General features: G+C 45.4%; 1 protein-coding gene across 1 annotated transcript in view; it reads right to left on the bottom strand.

Annotated features, from left to right (window-relative positions):
• Positions 1-22,068, bottom strand: part of kiaa0753 (KIAA0753 ortholog) — a gene marked incomplete at both ends in the record, with an annotated part of 48,470 nt that overhangs the window by 12,949 nt on the left and 13,453 nt on the right. The window contains 12 exons of the mRNA XM_080844936.1: positions 5,645-5,765; positions 6,771-6,855; positions 7,247-7,417; positions 9,645-9,716; positions 11,593-11,680; positions 12,181-12,270; positions 14,067-14,216; positions 14,498-14,631; positions 14,862-15,037; positions 19,686-19,860; positions 20,121-20,342; positions 20,460-20,522. Of these exons, the coding sequence (XP_080701062.1) occupies positions 5,645-5,765; positions 6,771-6,855; positions 7,247-7,417; positions 9,645-9,716; positions 11,593-11,680; positions 12,181-12,270; positions 14,067-14,216; positions 14,498-14,631; positions 14,862-15,037; positions 19,686-19,860; positions 20,121-20,342; positions 20,460-20,522 (1,547 nt within the window). The remainder of the gene's footprint in view (positions 1-5,644; positions 5,766-6,770; positions 6,856-7,246; positions 7,418-9,644; positions 9,717-11,592; positions 11,681-12,180; positions 12,271-14,066; positions 14,217-14,497; positions 14,632-14,861; positions 15,038-19,685; positions 19,861-20,120; positions 20,343-20,459; positions 20,523-22,068) is intronic.

The raw sequence follows: 22,068 nt of genomic DNA, 5'->3' as shown, positions 1-22,068 counted from the left end.
GGAATTCATAAAATTTCCCGTAACACCCGACAGCCAAGAGCGGGCTAAACAGGCGTTCTGGGAGAAGTATGGGTTCCCTGGCGTCCTTGGCGCTATAGACTGCACCCCTATTCACAAACGTGCCCCCCCAGTGTTTTACACAACATTGCCATGAATCATGGATGTGTAAATGAGGATAGATTAGAGGACTTTAGAAGACGTGAGGTTGAACTGCATGTGCCGATGGGTGCAATATTATTACCATGTATACATAACCTAGTGATTCAGTGAGGGTGAACCCAAAACATCGGAGAGTATGTTTTTGTGACTTTTATTTCAAATATGTTGCCACCAAAAAACGAATGCTAGTAACTAAAAAATACAAACGAGAAATGAAAAGTAGAAACATTTGTCCAAACAAGCATGGGAAAATATTGCCGTGATTGTTTCTGGTAACACACGTTCTGGTGGCCTCACGGTCTTCCTCCAGGTAATTCCGCCATTATAATAACAAGCCGCTATGGAATATGCGCTCCTCGCTCTTAAAGGGAATGTGAGATGACACTCTGATTGGTTTATTGCATATTACGCCCTCCTTTGGACCAACCCATTTGACATTTGCTGGGCGCAAGTGTGTTTTTTCCGCCGTTATAATAGCAAATGCACCATAGAGCTGCCCACACAGCTACTTGCGTTTGGCGCTGTCCTACTTGCGTTTCTGATCGTTAAAATAGGGCCCTTAGTGTCTGTTGAACTAACAGGAGAGTCACTCGCATTCATAGTGTCTGTTGAACTAACAGGAGACACTTGCATTCTAAGTGTCTGTTGAACTAACAGGAGAGTCACTTGCATTCTTAATGTCGGTTGAACTAACAGGAGAGTCACTCGCACTCTTAGTGTCTGTTGAACTAACAGGAGTCACTCGCAATCATAGTGTCTGTTGAACTAACAGGAGAGTCACTTGCATTCATAGTGTCTGTTGAACTAACAGGAGAGTCACTCGCATTCAAAGTGTCTGTTGAACTAACAGGAGAGTCACTTGCATTTTTAGTGTCTGTTGAACTAACAGGAGAGTCACTCGCACTCTAAGTGTCTGTTGAACTAACAGGAGAGTCACTCGCATTCAAAGTGTCTGTTGAACTAACAGGAGAGTCACTCGCATTCTTAGTGTCTGTTTAACTAACAGGAGAGTCACTCGCACTCTAAGTGTCTGTTGAACTAACAGGAGAGTCACTCGCATTCTTAGTGTCTGTTTAACTAACAGGAGAGTCACTCGCACTCTAAGTGTCTGTTGAACTAACAGGAGAGTCACTCGCACTCTTAGTGTCTGCTGAACTAACAGGAGAGTCGCATTCTTAGTGTCTGTTGAACTAACAGGAGAGTCGCATTCATAGTGTCTGTTGAAATGATTGCTGCTAGCTCTGACGCCTGCCCATCTTTGGGGTCACAGGGGGAAAGGAGACGTGTCGCCCTGGGCTTGCTGACAAACAGCCGTGTTTGTTAAAGGCTGGGTGTTTCCAGTCGGTCCTGCTTCAGGAGAGCTGATGGGCTTTCTCTGCTCCCCCATGGAGCGACTATAAAAGCACAGTTTTACAGGTGAGTCTCAAGAGAAACCACCATGGCTCTACCTCCCCAGGAAAGCAAAAAAGAGAGAGTGAGGAAAAAGCAGAACTAGGTGCCTGAAGCACTGGAGTGCACAGCAGACCCGCCTGTGCTCCATGGCTGTCTGACAGAATGGTGGCCAGCACTAATAACAAATATAACTGGGTGAAGAAACCTCTCCAAAGACTTTGCCTATGAAAATCAATATTTGCCACACAGTAAGTGACTGGTTGACTTATTTTCCTCTATGAGGGAGCAAAAACACATTATGGAGACAATCCCAGTGTCATAAGGCCATCAGAGGTGTTTAGGAATAAGCAATTGCTCCTCAATCAGATTGTTTTTAGAGCGTTGACCTTCTCTGCAATGAGATTTTTCAACTACGCTAGCTTGCATGTTTGCCAGAAAATGTTGCAATGCTTGAACCGTGCCAAAAAAATGATGGGGTTGAATCGCAGAAAATGTGATGGTTATGACCTACCGCTTCGTTGATCTTCATTCTCTCAAGACAAGGAAAGATTCCCAAACCAGTATGAGAAGACATGGAGCCATACTTGGGCTGTGCTCTTGGTTCAGCTCAGATATATAGATGGACCTGCCACTCAGGGGAGCCCTGAACCACTGGAGCATGCTGTTCACTCAGCTGTGGTTGGCAAAAAGACACACACACACACACACACACACCCAGCTGAGCTGTGGGAGAGGTGAGGAGAGTGTCAACAGCACCTGAAGCTGAGAATTATTTAACAGCAAGTCATCAGGGTCATCTGCAGGGTCTTCACTCTGTGCCCTGTCTGCCCAGTGAAGCATTAGGGCTGTAACGATATTGGATCGAACCGAGAAATCGCGACACTCTGGGCCACGAACCTGCATCGCGATGCGAGGAGGCAGAACCGCGACATGCCCTCAGCGGTCACGTGATGCAAAAAGTTTGGTTCGCTAGTAAGCCTACACGTGTGCTGTGCGCAATGGCTACCTCAGATGACATTTGAATCTGCCATTTGAATTGTTGGCGCGTGGTTGCCGGATTGTTTGTCGCTGGAGGACTGCTCTGCACGGAGAATAGAAGTGTGTGCGTTAATTGCTCCGTAGCTGTCTCTCCCTCTCCCTCTCCGGAGTAAAGCCGTACACTGCGTCGTGTTTTGACCACTGTTTTCCCGTACTTAAATTGTTTTGAGTTAATAGGCTGTGAGAGAGCCACCAGTACTTTATGTTACTTTCTTTGGATCTTTCTGTATTTTGTTTGTATGAATGTGTGTGTGTGCTTTTGTTACTTAACGGCCATCTTGTGATGTACGGGGTTACTGTGTAACCCTAACGTTCAGTTTGTAGTGGTTCCCAAGTGTGCGCATTATGTGGAAGTGCATAACATAATACGTGGTGTAGTAGTGTGGCGGCTATTCACTAATGTGTGTAGTGTTCTGAAACATTGTAACACGTTTGATTTCTCTGGTTCGTGTGCGTGAGTTGGGTTATTCCAGATCTTATAGCTCTTTTTGGTGGGTGTGTTACTGTTGCCAGTAGCCTGTATAGGCTAGGTGCACGAAATACTCAGTGTGGGCTGTTTGTTTCCTGTTTAGCCAGGTGTGTTTGAACCTGCCACTATTCTGAATGTAATTAGTGTCTACACGTCCTTCTTTATCGTAACGCTGATTCACTAGGTGCAACACCTAACCAGGTCCGTGTAGACGCTAATTACATTCAGAATAGCGGCAGGTTCAAATACACCTGGCTAAACAGGAAACAAACAGCCCACACTGAGTATTTCGTGCACCTAGCCTATATCGCGGGGTATTCGTGGGTAACTATGATGCCAGTGTATGAGGGTGTGCGTGTGTGAGAACTGTTTTTGTCATGTCATTAAATACCAGTGACCAGATATTTATTAAACTACAGAAATAAAACGTTTTATTTAGCTAAACTCTTGCCTCCTCGATATTCATTCATTTGATTAGCCTGGGCCCTGTTCATAAAATACGTGGCAGTTAGGGTCTGTCACATTTGGCCATACACTGTGTAGGATCTATTTTATGTTTAGATGAACATGGATTAACTCATCTGTATGAAAGTCTCACTTAGTGAAGGCAGACTAGTTGGGAAAACAGTGACTTAGCCATAGAAATGATTCACTGATGTTAGAGGGAGCAATAAAGTTACTACACAGGCACATTCCAAGAAAGGAGGGGGTCCCGGGGGAGCCTGTCACGACACACACACACACACACACACCTAGGAGGTTTCAGAGGAGTTAGAGAAGAGGGAATAGTTATTTCTGATTGGTTTTGGCAGACAACCAGATAGAACACACCCCACAATTGACAGGCCTTAAAATGGCCTGCAGACCATTCATACAATGAGATCCAGCTAATCCATGGACCATCTCCTTATTGTAGCTTATTGATTACAATAATAAACCTCCAGATTTCTACATCCTGCCTCTGGTCTTCTGATTGAAAGAAAATGTGTAGTGAGATCCTATTCTCGCCACATCAACTGCCATCATAGTTTAAGTTATTTAAGTTATTTGGTTATTTATGTGTTGTTTCCCTCATATTTTTAGGCTATGTTCAAGCCTACTTTTTCAGAAGTTTGTTGAATGTTTTTCAACAGCATTGCTTTGAGTAATAAAAACCTCAATATTTGGTTATAAATTGTTTCTTCATTTTTTTATAGCTCATACTTATTCTAATGTGAATTAGAAAATATATTTTAAAAACCGCGAGGTAAAAATAATAATAATAATAATAATAATATCGTGGGGTGTATCGAACCGTGGGTCAAGAATCGTGATACGAATCGAATCGTGAGGTAGGTGTATCGTTACAGCCCTACCTAGCATAGGATGTGAAGAGCAGGTAAGGCAATGGCACTCGCCTCTCCTGCTGTTATATACCAGAATAGTCAGAGCCTTCACTCTCCTGCTGTAGTATACCAGAATGGACAGGGTGCCTTCACTTACGGATCTCTTGCTGTTATATACCTAAATGGACAGGGAGCCTTTACTCTCCTGCTGTAATATACCAGAATGGACAGGGAGCCTTCACTCTCCTGCTGTTATATACCAGAATGGACAGGGAGCCTTCACTCTCCTGCTGTTATATACCAGAATGGACAGGGAGCTTCACTTATGGATTTGGCTCTCGGGGGAGGAGGAGGCTTTCCAATGGCTTTCATTTGCTAATGGTCTCCTGTCCAGAAGATAAAACCATTCAATCTTACCAACACACACTCTTATTATTTTGGACAGCATTCTTCCTTCACCTCCTCTTTCTCTGTCACAGATTCTTTCTTTCTCCATCCCTCCATTCCCACTCCATTTGTCAACTTCCCTGATTCATTTTGTGAGGAAAAACTATAATAATAATAATAATAATAAATAATAACAAAAGATTCAGCAGCTTTGGCCAAGTCCCACTCCCTTGGCAGGCCCAGGAGGTTGCCATGGGCGTTCGGTAGGCAGAGACAGAGATGCTGTCAGTAGAAAATCCCAAGCTGCACTTTCACAAACTGTTCACTCTATCTCTGCCAGTCCATCAGGGCTCATTAATCTACTCTGGACTCCTAAGCTTGTTTTTTGAGCCAGTCACGGATATGAAGTTCATAATGGCTCTCAGACACCCTCATTTACACCACCTAGCAAATGTGCCTCCTTCATACCACTTTGCACAGCCCTCTCGTTTCCAACCTCCATACTGCTGAATCACTGAACAGAAATGTGCCCATTTAATGATCCATACACCATTCCCCTCAGTAATGCATTCAGCCTTGGAAGACAACTGGGCTTTCAACACAACTAGAATATGCTTTAATGCCTCACAAGGCTTTCAACACTGCAATTTCAAGTCATAACTATGTAAAGGTTGGAAGCAGCGCACAGTTTCCAGTCAGGACTAGCGGGTTGGATTAGGGATAACTGATACAAAATGTAATTGAATTTTGGAAGAGAGACAGATATGATGAAGCACAAAAGCTTCCTGTGAAGCGACTGAAAGAGAGTGGGGAACAGAACATAATTTTCTGTCCGTAAGTAAGCACAAGGGCATTGTGAACTTTAGAGGCTCACCCCGGTTCAACTGGGCTTTGCAGGATTATCTCTGGGTTACTGGTGTGCTTCAGTGCTGGCCGGGTCAGCCGAATTGGCTGAGGAGAAGATGGCCTGGATCCTATCCCTCTTCTCTGGTCTCCTGAGAAAGAGGGATAGAGAGTGGGACAGAGAGAGAGAGAGAGAGAAAATGGAGAAGAGACACTCAGAATGAAAAAAAAGCAAAGTCATTACTATCCATCCTGGAGTGTTTCTGCCCCCTGCAGGCCAGTGCAGCCTGGACACTTGGTGCCATCTGAGACATGCCATGGGAGACAGACCTCCAGCTTCAAGGCTATCTGCCAGGGCTGGTTCATCACATACATCATCCTTTGTGTGACGTAGAGCCTGTATAGGGGTGAGGTGGTATGATGGTGAATAGTGGCAGAAGACTGGGAAGGATCCTGGCAAGGATGGACATTTCACACATCATCATCATCACCACCACCATAACCTCTGGCTACCTACCTACCTTTCCCAGAATCTTAAAGCAACCTTTCAGTGGATAATCGATACCAAAATGCTACACTGTGTTGTTAGTACTGGCCTGGACCAAATTAGTTTTTTTACAAGATAATTCTAGTCATTGCCAGCTGAGGCTTCTCTGTATTTAGATGTGCTGCGTAAAGCCAGAACATAAAAACAAACACACACCTATGGGCAGAGTGGCCTTCCTTCCCAGAGCTTTTATAGCCAAGATACAACTACTTGGCTATTTACAATGCTGCTCTTCGCACAGGGATCCATTATCCATAAGACTCAATTTTCTTCACATTTGTGAGCGAGTCTCCTCTGGGCTTTGGTATAATATCAGTTTTCATTAAAACATCAAGTGACACGCAGGAATAAAAAAATAATCTTGAGCCCTGCCACCACTCATAATCTGCTGGGCATGAGGGCTCTATAACTGACGATTTCAAACAAACTCAAATCAAGGCCAATTCATCAACTCTGATTGCATTTATTCCTCATGAATTGACCTTGAACGTTCCCAGAACAAGAACAAGCAAAATGATAATGCTCATCCTGAATAAGTTATGATTTAAGTTAAAGAATTTAAGGTTTATGTTGATGATTTCATTTAGACAGCTGCAGCTGCTGGACTCACCTGATTCCGCCTCTGGCCTATCCCAGTAGAGTGGGTCTGAGTAGGTAATACAAGCAAAGCGTCTCCGCACAGCATCCTGGTCTTTCTGCTCCAAAGAGAACCGGCAAGAAGGAACCCATTTAGCAAACAGTGCTTGCAACTCAAGAGCAAAACCCCATTTCAAACCCAAAAGGTCTAATCTAGTGAAGTCTATCAGTCAGTTGGAGGACAACTTCACCAGCTAACAAGAGGTAGTTGACTGGAACAGATCTCTACACAACCCAAGACAGTTGCTGCCTGGCCGACACCCTAGTCATTCCCCAGCGTTGTCTGTAAGAGTCAGGGGACCAAACTAGCAACAAGTAATAGGACCTGCTCTAATCTTTGTATATTCATATCTTATAGTATAGTATAGTTGTTGACTCTGGAAGTGGCACAGATCCAGAGTCAGTTGCTATGGGGACGACAGCCTCAACTCATCCAGCTGTGGTGCTCACCTCCATCTCCTCCATGCGCTGCAGCATGGTCTCCAGCGTGGGCGCCTGCAGGAGGGCCTGGGCCTGATCCTCCGCCTGCCTGTCGCTTCTGACCGCCTGCAGGCTGCGAGCCGTGTCCTCCAGCAGGTCTTCCAGGAGGGCCTCACTCAGGAGATCAGCACTGGCCGCCGTCTGCAGGAGGAACAGGAGGGTGGACGCCTCTATTGACATTACTCTATTGACATTACTCTATTACTCTACTGCTATAATTAGAGTTCAACTCTATTGACATTACTCTATTACTCTACTGCTATAGTTAGAGTTCAGTAACTGAATTTAGCTGCTCCATGAAAGCTCCAGAAAATCACAAGCCTGACAAATCGGCTGTCATTTTTTATGACTGCAGTGGAGTGTTGTTGGAACATAGACCAACAAATACATAATTAAATAAAACAATGAAAATGTTGCATTACAGTTACAAATATATTTTAGTTTTTTATTTACAACCCGAATTCCGGAATTCATTTTTATTTGAATAAAATGAAAACTAAATGACGTCCAAATCACATGAGCCAATATTTTGTTCACAATAGAACATAGATAACATAACACATGTTTAAACAGAGAAATTTTACAATTTTATGCACAAAATTAGCTAATTTCCAATTTGATTCCTGCTACAGGTCTCAAAATAGTTGGGACGGGGGCATGTTTGCCATGGTGTAACATCTCCTCTTCAAAACAGTTTGAAGACGTCCGGGCATCAAGGTTATGAGTGTCTGGAGCGTTGGTGTTGGAATTTGGTCCCATTCTTGCCTTATATAGGTTTCCAGCTGCTGAAGTGTTCGTGGTCATTCTTTGACGTAATGATGCGCCACATGTTCTCTATAGGTGAAAGATCTGGACTGCATGCAGGCCAATTCAGCACCCAGACTCTTCCACGATGAAGCCATGCTGTTGTAATAGCTGCAGTATGTGGTTTTGCATTGTCCTGCTGAACTACACAAGGCCTTCCCTGAAATAGACGTCGTCTGGAGAGGAGCATATGTTGCCCTTAAACCTTTATATACCTTTCAGCATTTATAGTGCCTTCCAAAACATGCAAGCTGCCCATACCGTATGCACTTATGCACTCCCATACCATCAGAGGTGCTGGCATTTGAACTGAACGCTGATAACATGATGGAAGGTCTCCCTCCTCTTTTGCCAGGAGGACACAGCGTCCATATTTTCAACAAGAATGTCAAATGTGGACTCGTTGGACCATAGAACACTATTTCACTTTGAAATAGTCCATTTTAAATGAGCCTTGGCCCACAGAACACGAAGGCCCTTCTGGACCATGTTCACATATGGCTTACTTTTTGCATGATAGAGCGTTAGTTGGCATTTGCAGATGGCACGGTGGATTGTGTTTACCGACAGTGGTTTCTGGAAGTATTCCTGGGCCCATTTAGTAATGTCAGTGACACAATCATGCCGATGAGTGATGCAGTGTCGTCTGAGGGCCCGAAGACCACGGGCATCCAATAAAGGTCTTCGGCCTTGTCCCTTACGCACAGTGATTTCTCCATTTTCTCTGAATCTTTTGATGATGTTATGCATTGTAGATGATGAGATTTGCAAAGCCTTTGCAATTTGACGTTGAATAACATTGTTTTTAAAGTATTTCACAATCTTTTTACGCACTCTTACATAGATTGGAGAGCCTCTGCCCATCTTTACTTCTGAGAGACTCTGCCTCTCTAAGACATCCCTTTTAAGGCTTATCATATTACAGACCTGATATCAATTAACTTAATTAGTTGCCAGATGTTCTCCCAGCTGAATCTTTCATTTTTTTTTTGCTTTTTCAGCCATTTGTTGCCCCCGTCCCAACTTTTTTGAGACCTGTAGCAGGAATCAAATTTGAAATGACCTAATTTAGTGGAAAAAAAGTGTAAAATTTGTCAGTTTAAACATTTGTTATGTTATCTATGTTCTATTGTGAATAACATATTGGCTCATGTGATTTGAAAGTCTTTTAGTTTTCATTTTATTCAAATTTAAAAAACGTCCCAACTTTTCCGGAATTCGGGTTGTAATTAAAAACAACAATGTATACAGCGTGCCCCATCAACAGAGCTACAAGGATATCAACATATTTAAATGTACTTAGTTGACCTCTCTGCAACCTCAATATGTCCATTATTCTCTGTTGTGAAATGGTTTGCAGTAAATAAGAATCCTTTTTCAGATGAACCAAATGGAGAATCATGCCTTAAGCAAGGTCAGTGTTTTCAGCAGCCAGTGTCAGACTAGACCACAATGTCCAGTGCTTTCTCCAAGCATGACACTGTACCGACCCGCAGACGTTTCTGCCTTTCGTGCCTCAGTATTGTTGTGGTGTCTGTGAGCTTTTGGAGGAGAGATCACTCACCCTGTCTGCTCCCTGCTCAGAAAGACAATGGCGGAGTGAGGTGCCCTTCTTGTCCCACGAATCACGTAGCCTCTGGGAGAAACAACACAACACCCACCTCAGTGCCCCACTCATTCACACAGTACAAGCTATAGCACGTTTATTCAATGTGCCCCCCCTGAAGATCTACCACCCAGCAGGTTTATTCAATGTGTCTCCCCTGAAGATCTACCACCCAGCAGGTTTATTCAATGTGTCTCCCCTGAAGATCTACCACCCAGCAGGTTTATTCAATGTGCCCCCCCTGAAGATCTACCACCCAGCAGGTTTATTCAATGTGTCTCCCCTGAAGATCTACCACCCAGCAGGTTTATTCAATGTGTCTCCCCTGAAGATCTACCACCCAGCAGGTTTATTCAATGTGTCTCCCCTCAAGATCTACCACCCAGCAGGTTTATTCAATGTGCCCCCCCTGAAGATCTACCACCCAGCAGGTTTATTCAATGTGTCTCCCCTGAAGATCTACCACCCGGCAGGTTTCCATTTCCACCTTAATCTACCAAATCACAAGGCAGTAATACATCTCTCCAGAAGGGCTCTATTCACTGACTTTTACCCAATCAGAATGAACATAACAGGGTTGCAACTCAAATGTGTGAGATGATGGATTTCCTAGAAGGGAACTGGAAACATCTGCTGATACAGGTTATGAAGTGAGCAGATTTTTTTTTATCTTGTTACAAATTGGTTTATTGATGGAAATTGATGGTATACAGAGTAAAATGGGAAGCATTAATGGTACAATCTCCATGTTTTTTTTTTTTTTTACTCAAACAACAACAATAACATCATCCAACAATACCCTGAACTAGCATGATGTGAAGTGAGCAGATTAAACCCATTCCATGTTTCCTAAAGGGCTGTTCCATACCTGAGCTCATGGGGGGTGTGTGTGTCTGTGTGTTAAACCCATTCCATGTTTCCTAAAGGGCTGTTCCATACCTGAGCTCATGGGGGGTGTGTGTGTCTGTGTGTTAAACCCATTCCATGTTTCCTGAAGGGCTGTTCCATACCTGAGCTCATGGGGGGTGTGTGTGTCTGTGTGTTTAACCCATTCCATGTTTCCTAAAGGGCTGTTCCATACCTGAGCTCATGGGGGGTGTGTGTGTCTGTGTGTTTAACCCATTCCATGTTTCCTAAAGGGCTGTTCCATACCTGAGCTCATGGGGGGTGTGTGTGTGTGTGTGTGTTTAACCCATTCCATGTTTCCTAAAGGACTGTTCCATACCTGAGCTCATGGGGGGTGTGTGTGTGTGTGTGTTTAACCCATTCCATGTTTCCTAAAGGGCTGTTCCATACCTGAGCTCATGGGGGGTGTGTGTGTGTGTGTGTTAAACCCATTCCATGTTTCCTAAAGGGCTGTTTCATACCTGAGCTCAAGGGGTGTGTGTGTGTGTGTGTGTGTGTGACCTCCTCCCGGGTGTGTCTGTGTGTATGTCTGTGTGTGTGTGCGTAAGTATATGGCTTTGGGTCTGACTAAGCATTTGTGCTCAAGGAGGTGTGTGTGTGTCTGTGTGTTTAACCCATTCCATGTTTCCTAAAGGGCTGTTCCATACCTGAGCTCATGGGGTGTGTGTGTGTGTCTGTGTGTTTAACCCATTCCATGTTTCCTAAAGGGCTGTTCCATACCTGAGCTCATGGGGTGTGTGTGTCTGTGTGTTTAACCCATTCCATGTTTCCTAAAGGGCTGTTCCATACCTGAGCTCATGGGGTGTGTGTGTGTCTGTGTGTTAAACCCATTCCATGTTTCCTAAAGGGCTGTTCCATACCTGAGCTCATGTAGGGTGTGTGTGTCTGTGTGTTTAACCCATTCCATGTTTCCTAAAGGGCTGTTCCATACCTGAGCTCATGTAGGGTGTGTGTGTGTGTGTTTAACCCATTCCATGTTTCCTAAAGGGCTGTTCCATACCTGAGCTCGTTCCAGCAAGGGCTGGATCCTCTCTCTAGCTGCCTGTTCAGCTCGCTCCGCCCAGCGAGTAGGAGAGCCCACCTCAGCTCTGCAACACACATAGATGTACACACACAGACACAGACACACACACACAGACACAGACATAGACACACACCTTGAGCACTAATGCTTAGTCAGACCCAAAGCCATATACTTATGCAAGCTATACATCAATCCTGCTCTGGCAAACCATGAAAGGATGGGGTGCGACCACAGCGAGGCCAGTGAGAGGTATGGTTCAGAGCCTGAAGTGGTGCACTTAAAAAGGCCTCTTTTGGGTTCTCATGGGAATCTGGGAAGGCCCTGTTCATGTTCTCAAGGTTTGAAAGCTGGTGTGTGAGACTAAGCCACTGGCCCCCTCTCCCAGGGTGTGCTGGCACACAGGGGGCAAAGTGACCTTGAGTGCTGAATGTAGCCAGGTAATCACTACCATTACCACAGAAAGTCTTTTATTCTTCTTCTTTATTTAGTTTAAGAGCACATGCTTAAGCCTGCCAATGCAACAAAACACACAGTGGCTGAGTGGAGTCACTGTGGGTGGCTCACCTAAGTCTCTGGACACGTTCATCTTCTTCACAGCGGAGACGGTCCAGCTCCTTCAGCTGCTCCGAGGAGATCCTGTCGAGCCAAGCTTGCCTGTGTCAAAAGAACATCACAGCTGAGACAGAACCCAATGAAAAACTGCACAGCGGTGGAGGGAGGGCGTTAAGTGGCTTAACTGAGGTTGAAACACAATCAAGCAGGAGGGGGAGGGATAATATAGAAAGGAACTCGCTACCTGCTGCTCGCCATGTGATCATAATTAACTTTATGGTGCACAAAGCAAAATTATGAGATTTATTTCATTAATAGAAGGAAAATTGTTCAGCGCATAATTTCATTAAAACTTCATTATGCGGCTTGATTAAGAGGGCCTGCACTGTTTTTGAATGAACTTGTGTATCAGGGCGAAATAAAAGTCCCGAATTTGACGGGCACCAGTGTTAAATCAATTTGGGAGAGATTAGGTTTGAATTCAAATCAAAGTGGTGCCCGTAGCTCTCTGCAAATACAGTTTGTCAGGTGGTTTTAAATGGATTAATTACTATGAGGCAGAGGGGTAGAGAAATCCATTGCAAACACCCAGCTTCCAGTGTGGTGTCTCAACTCATTTGTTTGGCCAATCTAAGCCAAATCACACCCCAAACTGGAACAGTGGGGGAAGACTGTAGCCTGACGATGTCATACTCATAATTCTAGTCAGAATATGAGTCTGCTACTGCTCCATTGAGATACAGATAGAACCAAAGAATCAGAGCAACATAGTATGACCATCTGATACATTAAACTTTTACCGGATCCCGTAGGAAGGACGGCAAAAACATCTTTTCGCCATGACTGGTTGGCTTACACAAACACCATCACTACTCATGGCTTTGACGGGTTAACTGTTAGGCTTTGCCGCATGTAAAACACACTGTTGCTATGACAACATCAATAAGTATGATCACAACGTTCACATTATTTCTGTCCACTGTTTGCCATTATGACATGCCTTGTCCATTTTCTCTTGTTCGAAAGAAGAAACAGCTCAGACCACTAAAAAGCCTATATACTTTTGATATACAGTGGCATACACAAGTTTGGACACCCCTGGCCAAAATGTCTGTTAGTGTGGATTAGTAATGTGAGGATAAGATTGAGGTCTCCAAAAAGCATAATGTTAAAAATGAAACACTCTTTTAAACCTTTTAAGCAAGATGACTTATTTTTGATTTGTTCAGTAAAGTGTTGGCACCCGAAGATATTTGAGCTCTCATATGTTAATTAGCTTGTAAGGGCTTTGGCTTGTTTGCTATAGCTTGTTCGTAAGGCAAGGCCAGGAGATACCAATTTCAAAGCTTTATAAATACTAAATTGATGGCCACAAAGCAGGAAAAAGGTATAAGAAGAATTCAAAATGTATCATTCATTTGTAATGTAATTAAGAAATGGCAGTTAACAGGAATTGTGGAGGTCAAGATGAGGTCTGGAAGACCAAGAGAACTTTGAGAGAACTGCTCTCGGACTGCAAAAGACCTTCAGGAAGATTTAGCAGACTCTGGAGGGGAAGTGCACTTTTCTACTGTACAGTGACACCTGCACAATTATGAGCTTCATGGAAAAGTCATCACAAGAAAACCTTTCCTGTGTCCTCACCAAAAAAATCAGTGTCTGAAGATTGCAAACATCAAAACAAGCCTGATGCATTTTGGTCAAAGGGAGTGTTACTAAGAACTGACAATGCAGGGTGCCCATACTTTTGCTTGAAACTGTAAAATATATAAAAAGCAATGATCTCTCTCACTTAGCAATTCACAGTAACAGACATTTTAACCATGGATGCATGCCACTGTATTTAGAGGAAGCTTATATAGGGTGCAAGATGTTTGAGGTGTGTGTGACAGGCAGACCTGAGGGCCTCACTGTGGGCCTGCTGCCTCCTCTCAGGGCCCAGGCCTGGCTCCTCTGGTGGCCTGTCCAAGCCCTGCTGCTCAGAGGGGCCTGCAGCGCTGCGGAGGGTGGAGAAGAGGCACCTGGGCTCTGGACGCTTTGATACGGCCCTACGGAAAAATACAACAACAAATGTGCTATATCATTGACTATCTTACTGTAAAATAACAGACCAACCCTGAAGTCTTAACTTATTATTATTTGTATACATCAGAGACTCTCTGATGGCAGCAAAAGCTTAAAGTCATTAGTCAACCCTACAATGCCATAAATAACCATTTGGACCCATTCTAGCCTGTTCAGGCCCCTCTGACTGCATGTAGGTTCAGCAAATGCAGAGGATATGGTGAACATGATGTTATGTGAGGAGATCTGTGCCCAAGTGTCTCACCTTTGCGTGGTTGGCGACCGAGGGGATGTGGGGATCCAGGGTACCACTGCCTCCTTCTGAGGGATCTGGCTCTCTTTCAGCCTGGAGGAGACGGTGGGCTGCTGGAAGCCTGCCTCACAGGTTGGCCCACCCTGCTGCACACACACACACTGTACTTTTCAACATGACATTCAGCTATCATACCCGTCACAAACCAATGGAGAAATGTGTTGACTATTTGCTGATTCTTTAAAACAGTCAGGCCATCATCTCCTCCCTCCCCCCCCCCAGGAGCCTTAGTTAGCCCATTCTGCAGTTCCTACATCTCATCTGTTCAGGCGTCATGACATGTTAAGTCAACTGCAGATTGTGATTTTCCTGTTACCTTGCTCCTGTCATGGTAGGGTTGGGCTGACTGGCTGCTGGAGCGGTGGGGCTTTGGAGGAGGTTGGGCCCTGCCGTCTGCCTGTTCACCCATCCCCAGTAGCCTCTGCAGCCCTGCTCTGAGCACCGAGCTCCGCGCCTTTCCCCCAGGCCTCTGCCTCCTGGCCACTGGTGGCCCTGTGGGGGGAGGGAGAGAGAGAGAGAGTGAAGTGAAAGTCCTCTCTATGGCAGAGGTGGTGTAGACACACACACTCTGAAATCACCCTCTGCATTTAACCCATCCAGGGAAGTGACACACACACACAGTGAAGTGAGGTTACACACTAACCCGGAGCAGTGAGCTGCCTTTGGCGGCGCCCGGGGAGCAGTGATCGGGGTTAGGTGCCTTGCTCAAGGGCACTTCAGCCGTGGATGTGGGCATGGGAGAGCAGTGGTCTACCACTTCCCCCGCCCACATTTTTCCTACTGGTCGGGGATCGAACCGACCACCCTACGGTTTCCGGCCTGAAACCCTAACCAGAAGGCCACGGAGAGAGAGAGCGAGAGAGCGAGAGAGAGAGAGAGAGAGAGAGATATTTCATCCGAGTTGTTGATCTGCCAGTGCTGGACACACCCTAAAGGGATGTAACAGCACCACACTGCTGGGCGACCAAAACTCAGATTGTTTGTGCAATGAAAGTTGAGGAAAGGGGAGCGGGAAGAATATATTTTTTTTCCAAGGATACCTTGTGGCCATGACAGCTACCCCATGTTGTGATCGGCAGGGAAGTGCTCCCCAAGCAAAACCCACTCTCTCACACACACACACACACAGAGACACTTAGCAGAGGCCAGAGCTCAAAGCAAAATCACAGCCTGTTCATCTGCTCCCCTGCCACAGCCATTTCACCTCGGCAGGAGAGCAGCGGGGACTAGCGCTAAAATCCTCAACATATTTCCACAGCCCAAGGAGGCGGACCATTTGTGCTTCTAGTGAGGATGGAGGTAAACTAAATCACATAGGGCGACTCGAAACAGGGGATTTAGTTCACCATAACCGCATACTTTGGCTTTCCCCAGGCTGCTGGGCCACGCTTGCAGGATTCACAAACAGCTATTGGCCTGAAAAGCTATTTAATGAAAGCAGGATATATCTGGCTATTACCATGTCAAATCCTTCAGTGTAATACACACTATGCTGATTCAATATTACCCTCTACTGAGGCTAAATCAGTTCACTGTAGGCTCCCACGGAGACGTTTGAAGAATGCTACAAATAGATAACAGCTTGTGTGGAGGACAGCATGAAAACACTGTCGATAAGATCAAAGATATTTGTGGGTGTTTGATGGGAGGTAACCAGTGGGACTAATGGGACTTACAGCTGAAAAGTTCACAATGTCATATTAACGCAAACTCCTTGCTAATTGCTGATGTTGCTAGAGGCTTCAAACACAAATTGAACAGACAGCTTAATTCATAACACACATATACACACACACACACACACACACACACACACACACACACACACAGACACACACACAGCCTAATTCGAAAGTTACGTATGTAACAACGGTTCTATGAATCACTGGATGACCGCTAGACGGTGCTTTCAAGCACTGGATGATCCATCTCGCGCACGCGCAGGACGAGTGTGAATACCAACAATGTCACCCCGTGACCCCCAATGACCCCCTGATAGTTTACAGCTTCCGGTGGGGTCAGGGGAACTGTTCCTACACAATCTTCTCGCGAGAGCACGAGGATTCTGAGTGACGGAACAGTCTAGCGGTCATCCAGTGATTCATAGAACCGTAGTTACATACGTAACTTTCGTTCTATTTCATCCTTACTGACCGCTAGACGGTGCTTTCAAGCACTGGATGACACATACCAACAAAGTCACGAACAACTCCAGCACTTACCTCACTGGGGAGAAGCAGCAGAGTTAGGCAACAGGACCACAGCCAATGGATGGGGAGTGGCAACGTTCACCCGGTAGAACCTGGAGAAGGTTCCTTCCACTGGTGCCAAGGGAGGCTTGAGACAGAGGTCCAGAGAGAGAGAGAGAATGGGGAAACCTTGCTCCCAACGCTCTGTTCAAAGCCATGCCCACCTTTTGCGTAGTTGTGAATATATTTAAACTGTTTGGCTTTTAAACTGTTTTGGCTTTTATTTGTTATGTCTGTGAGCCTGACGTGACAAGGGGAAAAAAGGGGGTAAGTGTGCATTGCAGGGCACCCTGCGTTGCCGGTGGAAGGAGTTCTACCCCTCAGTCAGTGGCAGTGACAGAGAGGGAAGAGCCTCACGTTTGTGACTCGGGCAGGTTGATGTGTAAATAAGTGTGTATGTCTGTGCAGCAGGAGTGTAAGAGTGTCTGTGCAGCAGGCAAATAAGGCAGTGTCTGTGCATCAGGCCTGTTGGAGTGTAAGAGTGTCTGTGCAACAGGCAAGTAAGGCAGTGTCTGTGCATCAAGCCTGCTGGGGTGTAAGGTAATGTCGGTACATTAGGCATGTGGGTGTGAAAAGTAGTGTCTGTGATTCAGGCATGTGAGGGTGAGTCAGGCCCTGTTTTGTAGTGCCTGAGTCTGGGTGGCTTTGTGTCATTTTAAACCTGTGCGTTATTAACCTCTCCTCTTCCGTATGCAGTTAAAAGGAGCCCGAGGTTGAGGGAGTGTTGCTGCAGGTGGTAGGTTCCTTTTTAAAATTGTTTGTATCTCGGGGTTCCTGTTAGGACCCCGTTCTTATGGGGGAGGGTGTGACGACCCCTGCCTCTTTTGAGTGCTGGGCTGGCTGCTTGTGTGTCTGTGTTTGTGTTGCAGATGACCTGCAGGTGTGTTGGCTCGTCAGCTAGGTCTATTAGGCTGGCTCGTTAATCATTGAGAACACCTGGGACCGGTGTTCCCTGTGATTACAAAAGCACCTTCCACTGGTGCCAAGGGAGGCTTGAGACAGAGGTCCAGAGAGAGAGAGAACGGGGAAACCTTGTTCCCCAAGCTCTGCTCGAAGCCATGCTCATCCGTTCTGTATTTGTTAATAAATTAACATGGTTTTGGCTTTTAAACTCGGTTGGACTCTGTTATTTGTCATGTTTGAGAGCCGGACGTGACAAATGTCCTCCAGGGGAACGCCCCGCAAGGATGCCCAGGACGTCGAGACAGCTCTGGTGGAGTGGCACCTCACCCCGGATGGCAGGGGGTGCCCACTTCCTCTATATGCCTGGGTGATGGCCTCCACCACACCACTGGCGTAATAACCGGCGACTTACCCAGTGGGCTATAGAGGGACCTGATTTATAAGGCTATTGGCGTTAATATTACGCAAGTAATTCCCCTAGGGAATTGGAAACTGCGCTCCTAGAGCGCTGGTAGAAGGAGCGACTACAGCACCAGTACCGTAGTAATCCGCAAACACAAATGAACGGTGGGAGAGGGGGCGAACACGCAGCCGTCACCACGATTACCAAACACAAGTAATTCCCCTAGGAAATTGTAAACTGCGCTCCTAGAGTGCGGGTAGAAGGAGCGGCCTACAACAACAGTAACGTAGTATTCGCAAACACAGATGAACGGTGGGAGAGGGGGCGAACACGCAGCCGTCACCACGATTACCAAACACAAGTAATTCCCCTAGGGAATTGTTAACTGCGCTCCTAGAGCGCTGGTAGAAGCAGCGGCCAAACAAACTTTTTTGCGGGCCAGTCGGCAACAGCTGGCTAGGAAACGTAATTGAACTGCCTAAGTGGTGGGAAGGGCGAAGACGCTACTTAAACCACAATGAAACAGAATTAATTACGGCCTCGCATACCTATCGGCACGCGCAGGCGCTGCCAAAAGTTGCAACCAGCAATAAATTAAGAAAAGACCAACTTATCCAAACGATCGGTGCGGCCTCTGGAGGGCGAGAATGTTCGCTGCTCCGACAATGTTGCAAGGCCAACGACACGGAACAAGATTAAGCACTTAATTCAAGCTTTAGTTTCCTTAACTTATTATCGAACACACCAACTACCTGCGAGCGAGAAGATGAAAGGAACAGTTCCCCTGACCCCACCGGAAGATATAAACTATCCGGGGGTCATGGGGTGACATAGTTGATATTAACACTCGACCTGCGCGTGCGCGAGATGGATCATCCAGTGCTTGAAAGCACCGTCTAGCGGTCAGTAAGGATGAAATAGAACTGAAGCACCAAACATAGGATGGTAAACCAGCACACGCAACCTTCAACAGCAACAGCACCTAACAACTGAGAAAAATGGCAATGATTTCCAATGTGGGTAAACTCTAGTGGTCTGACGGGCTGCTGGAACACCAAGTATGAATTCAGATAACGCACAGTCACGTCCAATTGGATTTTTGGGACACTGCCTTAACAGATTAATATTTAAATTAAAAAAGTTGATGACTTTTTCCTGCAACGGAAATTAGAGTTGCCAAAACGATGAGTCCCTGATGGTTATTCCATGCATTATGATTTTCAATGACATGCTTTTGGGAGCTACATTAACTTCCACCGTTCAATTTGTATCTGAATATCTTTATCTATCCAACACAATTTGATGAACTTCTGAGTGTGAGTCATCAGTCATTGTGTGGTCTACTTACAAAAAAATATACTTCTAGCATCCTCTTTTACGATTGCAGACATCCGAGATCAGAACACCAAACACCCAAGCTTGATGGATGCACCATGTATTCCAATTCAGTGTTGTTAATAAGAAGAGAATACATCCCCCCCAGTTTTGTTCCAATTACCTCCATTCATACACACACATCCCTTATCCGCAACCTCACCTCTTACGAATGAACAGTGTAGAAAAGCGATAAAGCGAATGTGCTCACTTTTAGGCCTTTTCTTCTGTGCTGGGGGTTGGCGGGGCCCCAAGGCCCTGGGTGATCTTGGAGGGGACAGGCTGTGCCATCTACCAGTAGGGGAACACTGTCTTATGGGAGACAGGCTGCACGTCCTCAACTCTCTCCTGGGGCCCTGCTGCTTACTGAGGGCTGTGTCCAGCACCTTATACCATTCAGGAGACAGAGAGGAGGCAACTTCAATGAATCATCCAGTCAGGAAATCAGTTCTTCATTCAATACCTCAATTAATAAATGACCCAGTCAATCTATAACGGCCCTAGTTTGATAACCAGCCAGAGTTAAGAGAGAAACATTCATATACAAAAGGATTACACAACACCGAAGAAAACATTTATCACTACGCTTAGAGCCGGTCATCACACCACATTCCTGATCCATGGCGCATTGAAAATGACAACTCACCTCCAGTTTCTGCAGGATATCGATGGCCGTCTCGGGTACAACAGAGTCCTGGCCCGCCTCCACTTTAGCAGAGCAGAGCGAGAGCTGCCGGATCAGCTGGCCCAGCTCCTTGTAGTGGGGGGGTACCCTGCTCTCGACCGGATCAGACAGCTGGGTGGTGAAGACCTGCATGGCCCTCACAGTTCCTCTATGGGCTGCAGCGAGTCTGTCCATGGCCCTGGACTAATCACAGACACGTGTGTTCATCACCATGATCACGGGAGATCACAAAAGATGGCTACAGCACCTCTGTGTGTCGGCACATTAGAATTGCATCTGTGTGTGAGGTCTGATACATACTTTCTTGGTGGGTTTGATGTTCTGCGACTGAAGCCCCTGTATATCATCCTGAATGTCTTTCACCTAAATCAAGAGAAAAAGAAAATGAATATCAGTCACTAATTCAATTTACTGTATCGAGTGATTATTTGTAATCTCATTAACAAACTGATAGGCTACTCTTTGTATGAGTTTGTATATACACTACCGTACAAAAGTTTGGGGTCACTTAGAAATGTCCTTATTTTTCAAAGAAAAGCACTGTTTTTTTCAAAGAAGATGACATTAAATTAATCAGAAATACACTCTATACATTGTTAATGTGATAAAGGACTATTCTAGGTGGAAACTTCTGTTTTTAAATGAAATATCTACATAGGTGTATAGATGCCCATTTCCAGCAACTATTACTCCAGTGTTCTAATGGTACATTGTGTTTTCTAATCGCCTTAGAAGACTAATGGATGATTAGGAAACCCTTGAAAACCCTTGTGCAAATATGTTAGCACAGCTGAAAACTGTTTTGCTGTTGAGATGAGCTATAAAACTGGCCTTCCTTTGAGCTATTTGAGTATCTGGAGCATCACATTTGCGGGTTTGGTTATACTCTCAAAATGGCCAGAAAAAGATAACTTTCATATGAAACTCACCAGTCTATTCTTGTTCTTAGAAATGAAGGCTATTCCATGCAAGAAATTGCAAAGAAACCGATAATTTCCTACAACGGTGTGTACTACTCCCTTCAGAGAACAGAAACGGAAACGGGCTCTAACCAGAGTAGAAAGAGAAGTGGGAGGCCCCGGTGCACAACTCAACAAGAGAAAAGTATATTAGAGTGTCTAGTTTAAGAATTAGCCGCCTCACAGGTCCTCAACTGGCAGCTTTTTAAATGGTACCCGCAAAACGCCAGTGTCACATTCTACAGTGAAGAGGCGACTCTTGGATGCTGGCCTTATAGGCAGAGTGGCAAAGAAAAAGCTATATCTGAGACTTTGGCCAAAAAAAAGAAAAGATTGATATGGGCAAAAGAACACAGACATTGGCCAGAGGAAGATTGGAAAAAAAGAGTTCTGGATGAATTTAAAGTTTGAGGTGTTTGGATCATACAGAAGAACATTTGTGAGACGCAGAACAGGTGAAAAGATGCTGGAAGAGTGCCTGACACCATCTGTCAAGCATGGTGGAGGTAATGTGATGGTCTGGGGCTGCTTTGGTGCTGGTAAAGTGGGAGATTTGTACAAGGTTAAAGGGATTTTAAATAAGGAAGGCAATCACTTCATTTTGCAAGGCCATGCCATACCCTGTGGACAGCGCTTGATTGGAGCCAATATCCTCCTAGAACAGGACAATGACCCAAAGCACACCTCCAAATTATGCAAGAACTATTTAGGGAAGAAGCAGGCAGCTGGTATGCTGTCTGTTATAGAGTGGCCAGTGCAGTTACCAGATCTCAACCCCATTGAGCTGTTGTGGGAGCAGCTTGACCGTATGGTACACAAGAAGTGCCCATCAACCCAATCCAACTTGTGGGAGGTGCTTCAGGAAGCGTGGGGTGAAAATTCTACAGATTACTTCAACAAATTAACAGCAAGAATGCCAAAGGTCTGCAATGCTGTAATTGCTGCAAATG

The sequence above is a fragment of the Sprattus sprattus genome, assembly GCF_963457725.1.
Source record: "Sprattus sprattus genome assembly, chromosome: 9".
Taxonomy (NCBI): domain Eukaryota; kingdom Metazoa; phylum Chordata; class Actinopteri; order Clupeiformes; family Clupeidae; genus Sprattus; species Sprattus sprattus.
The sequence above is the reverse complement of the archived record's forward strand: the minus strand, read 5'-3'. Positions and strand labels throughout refer to the sequence as shown.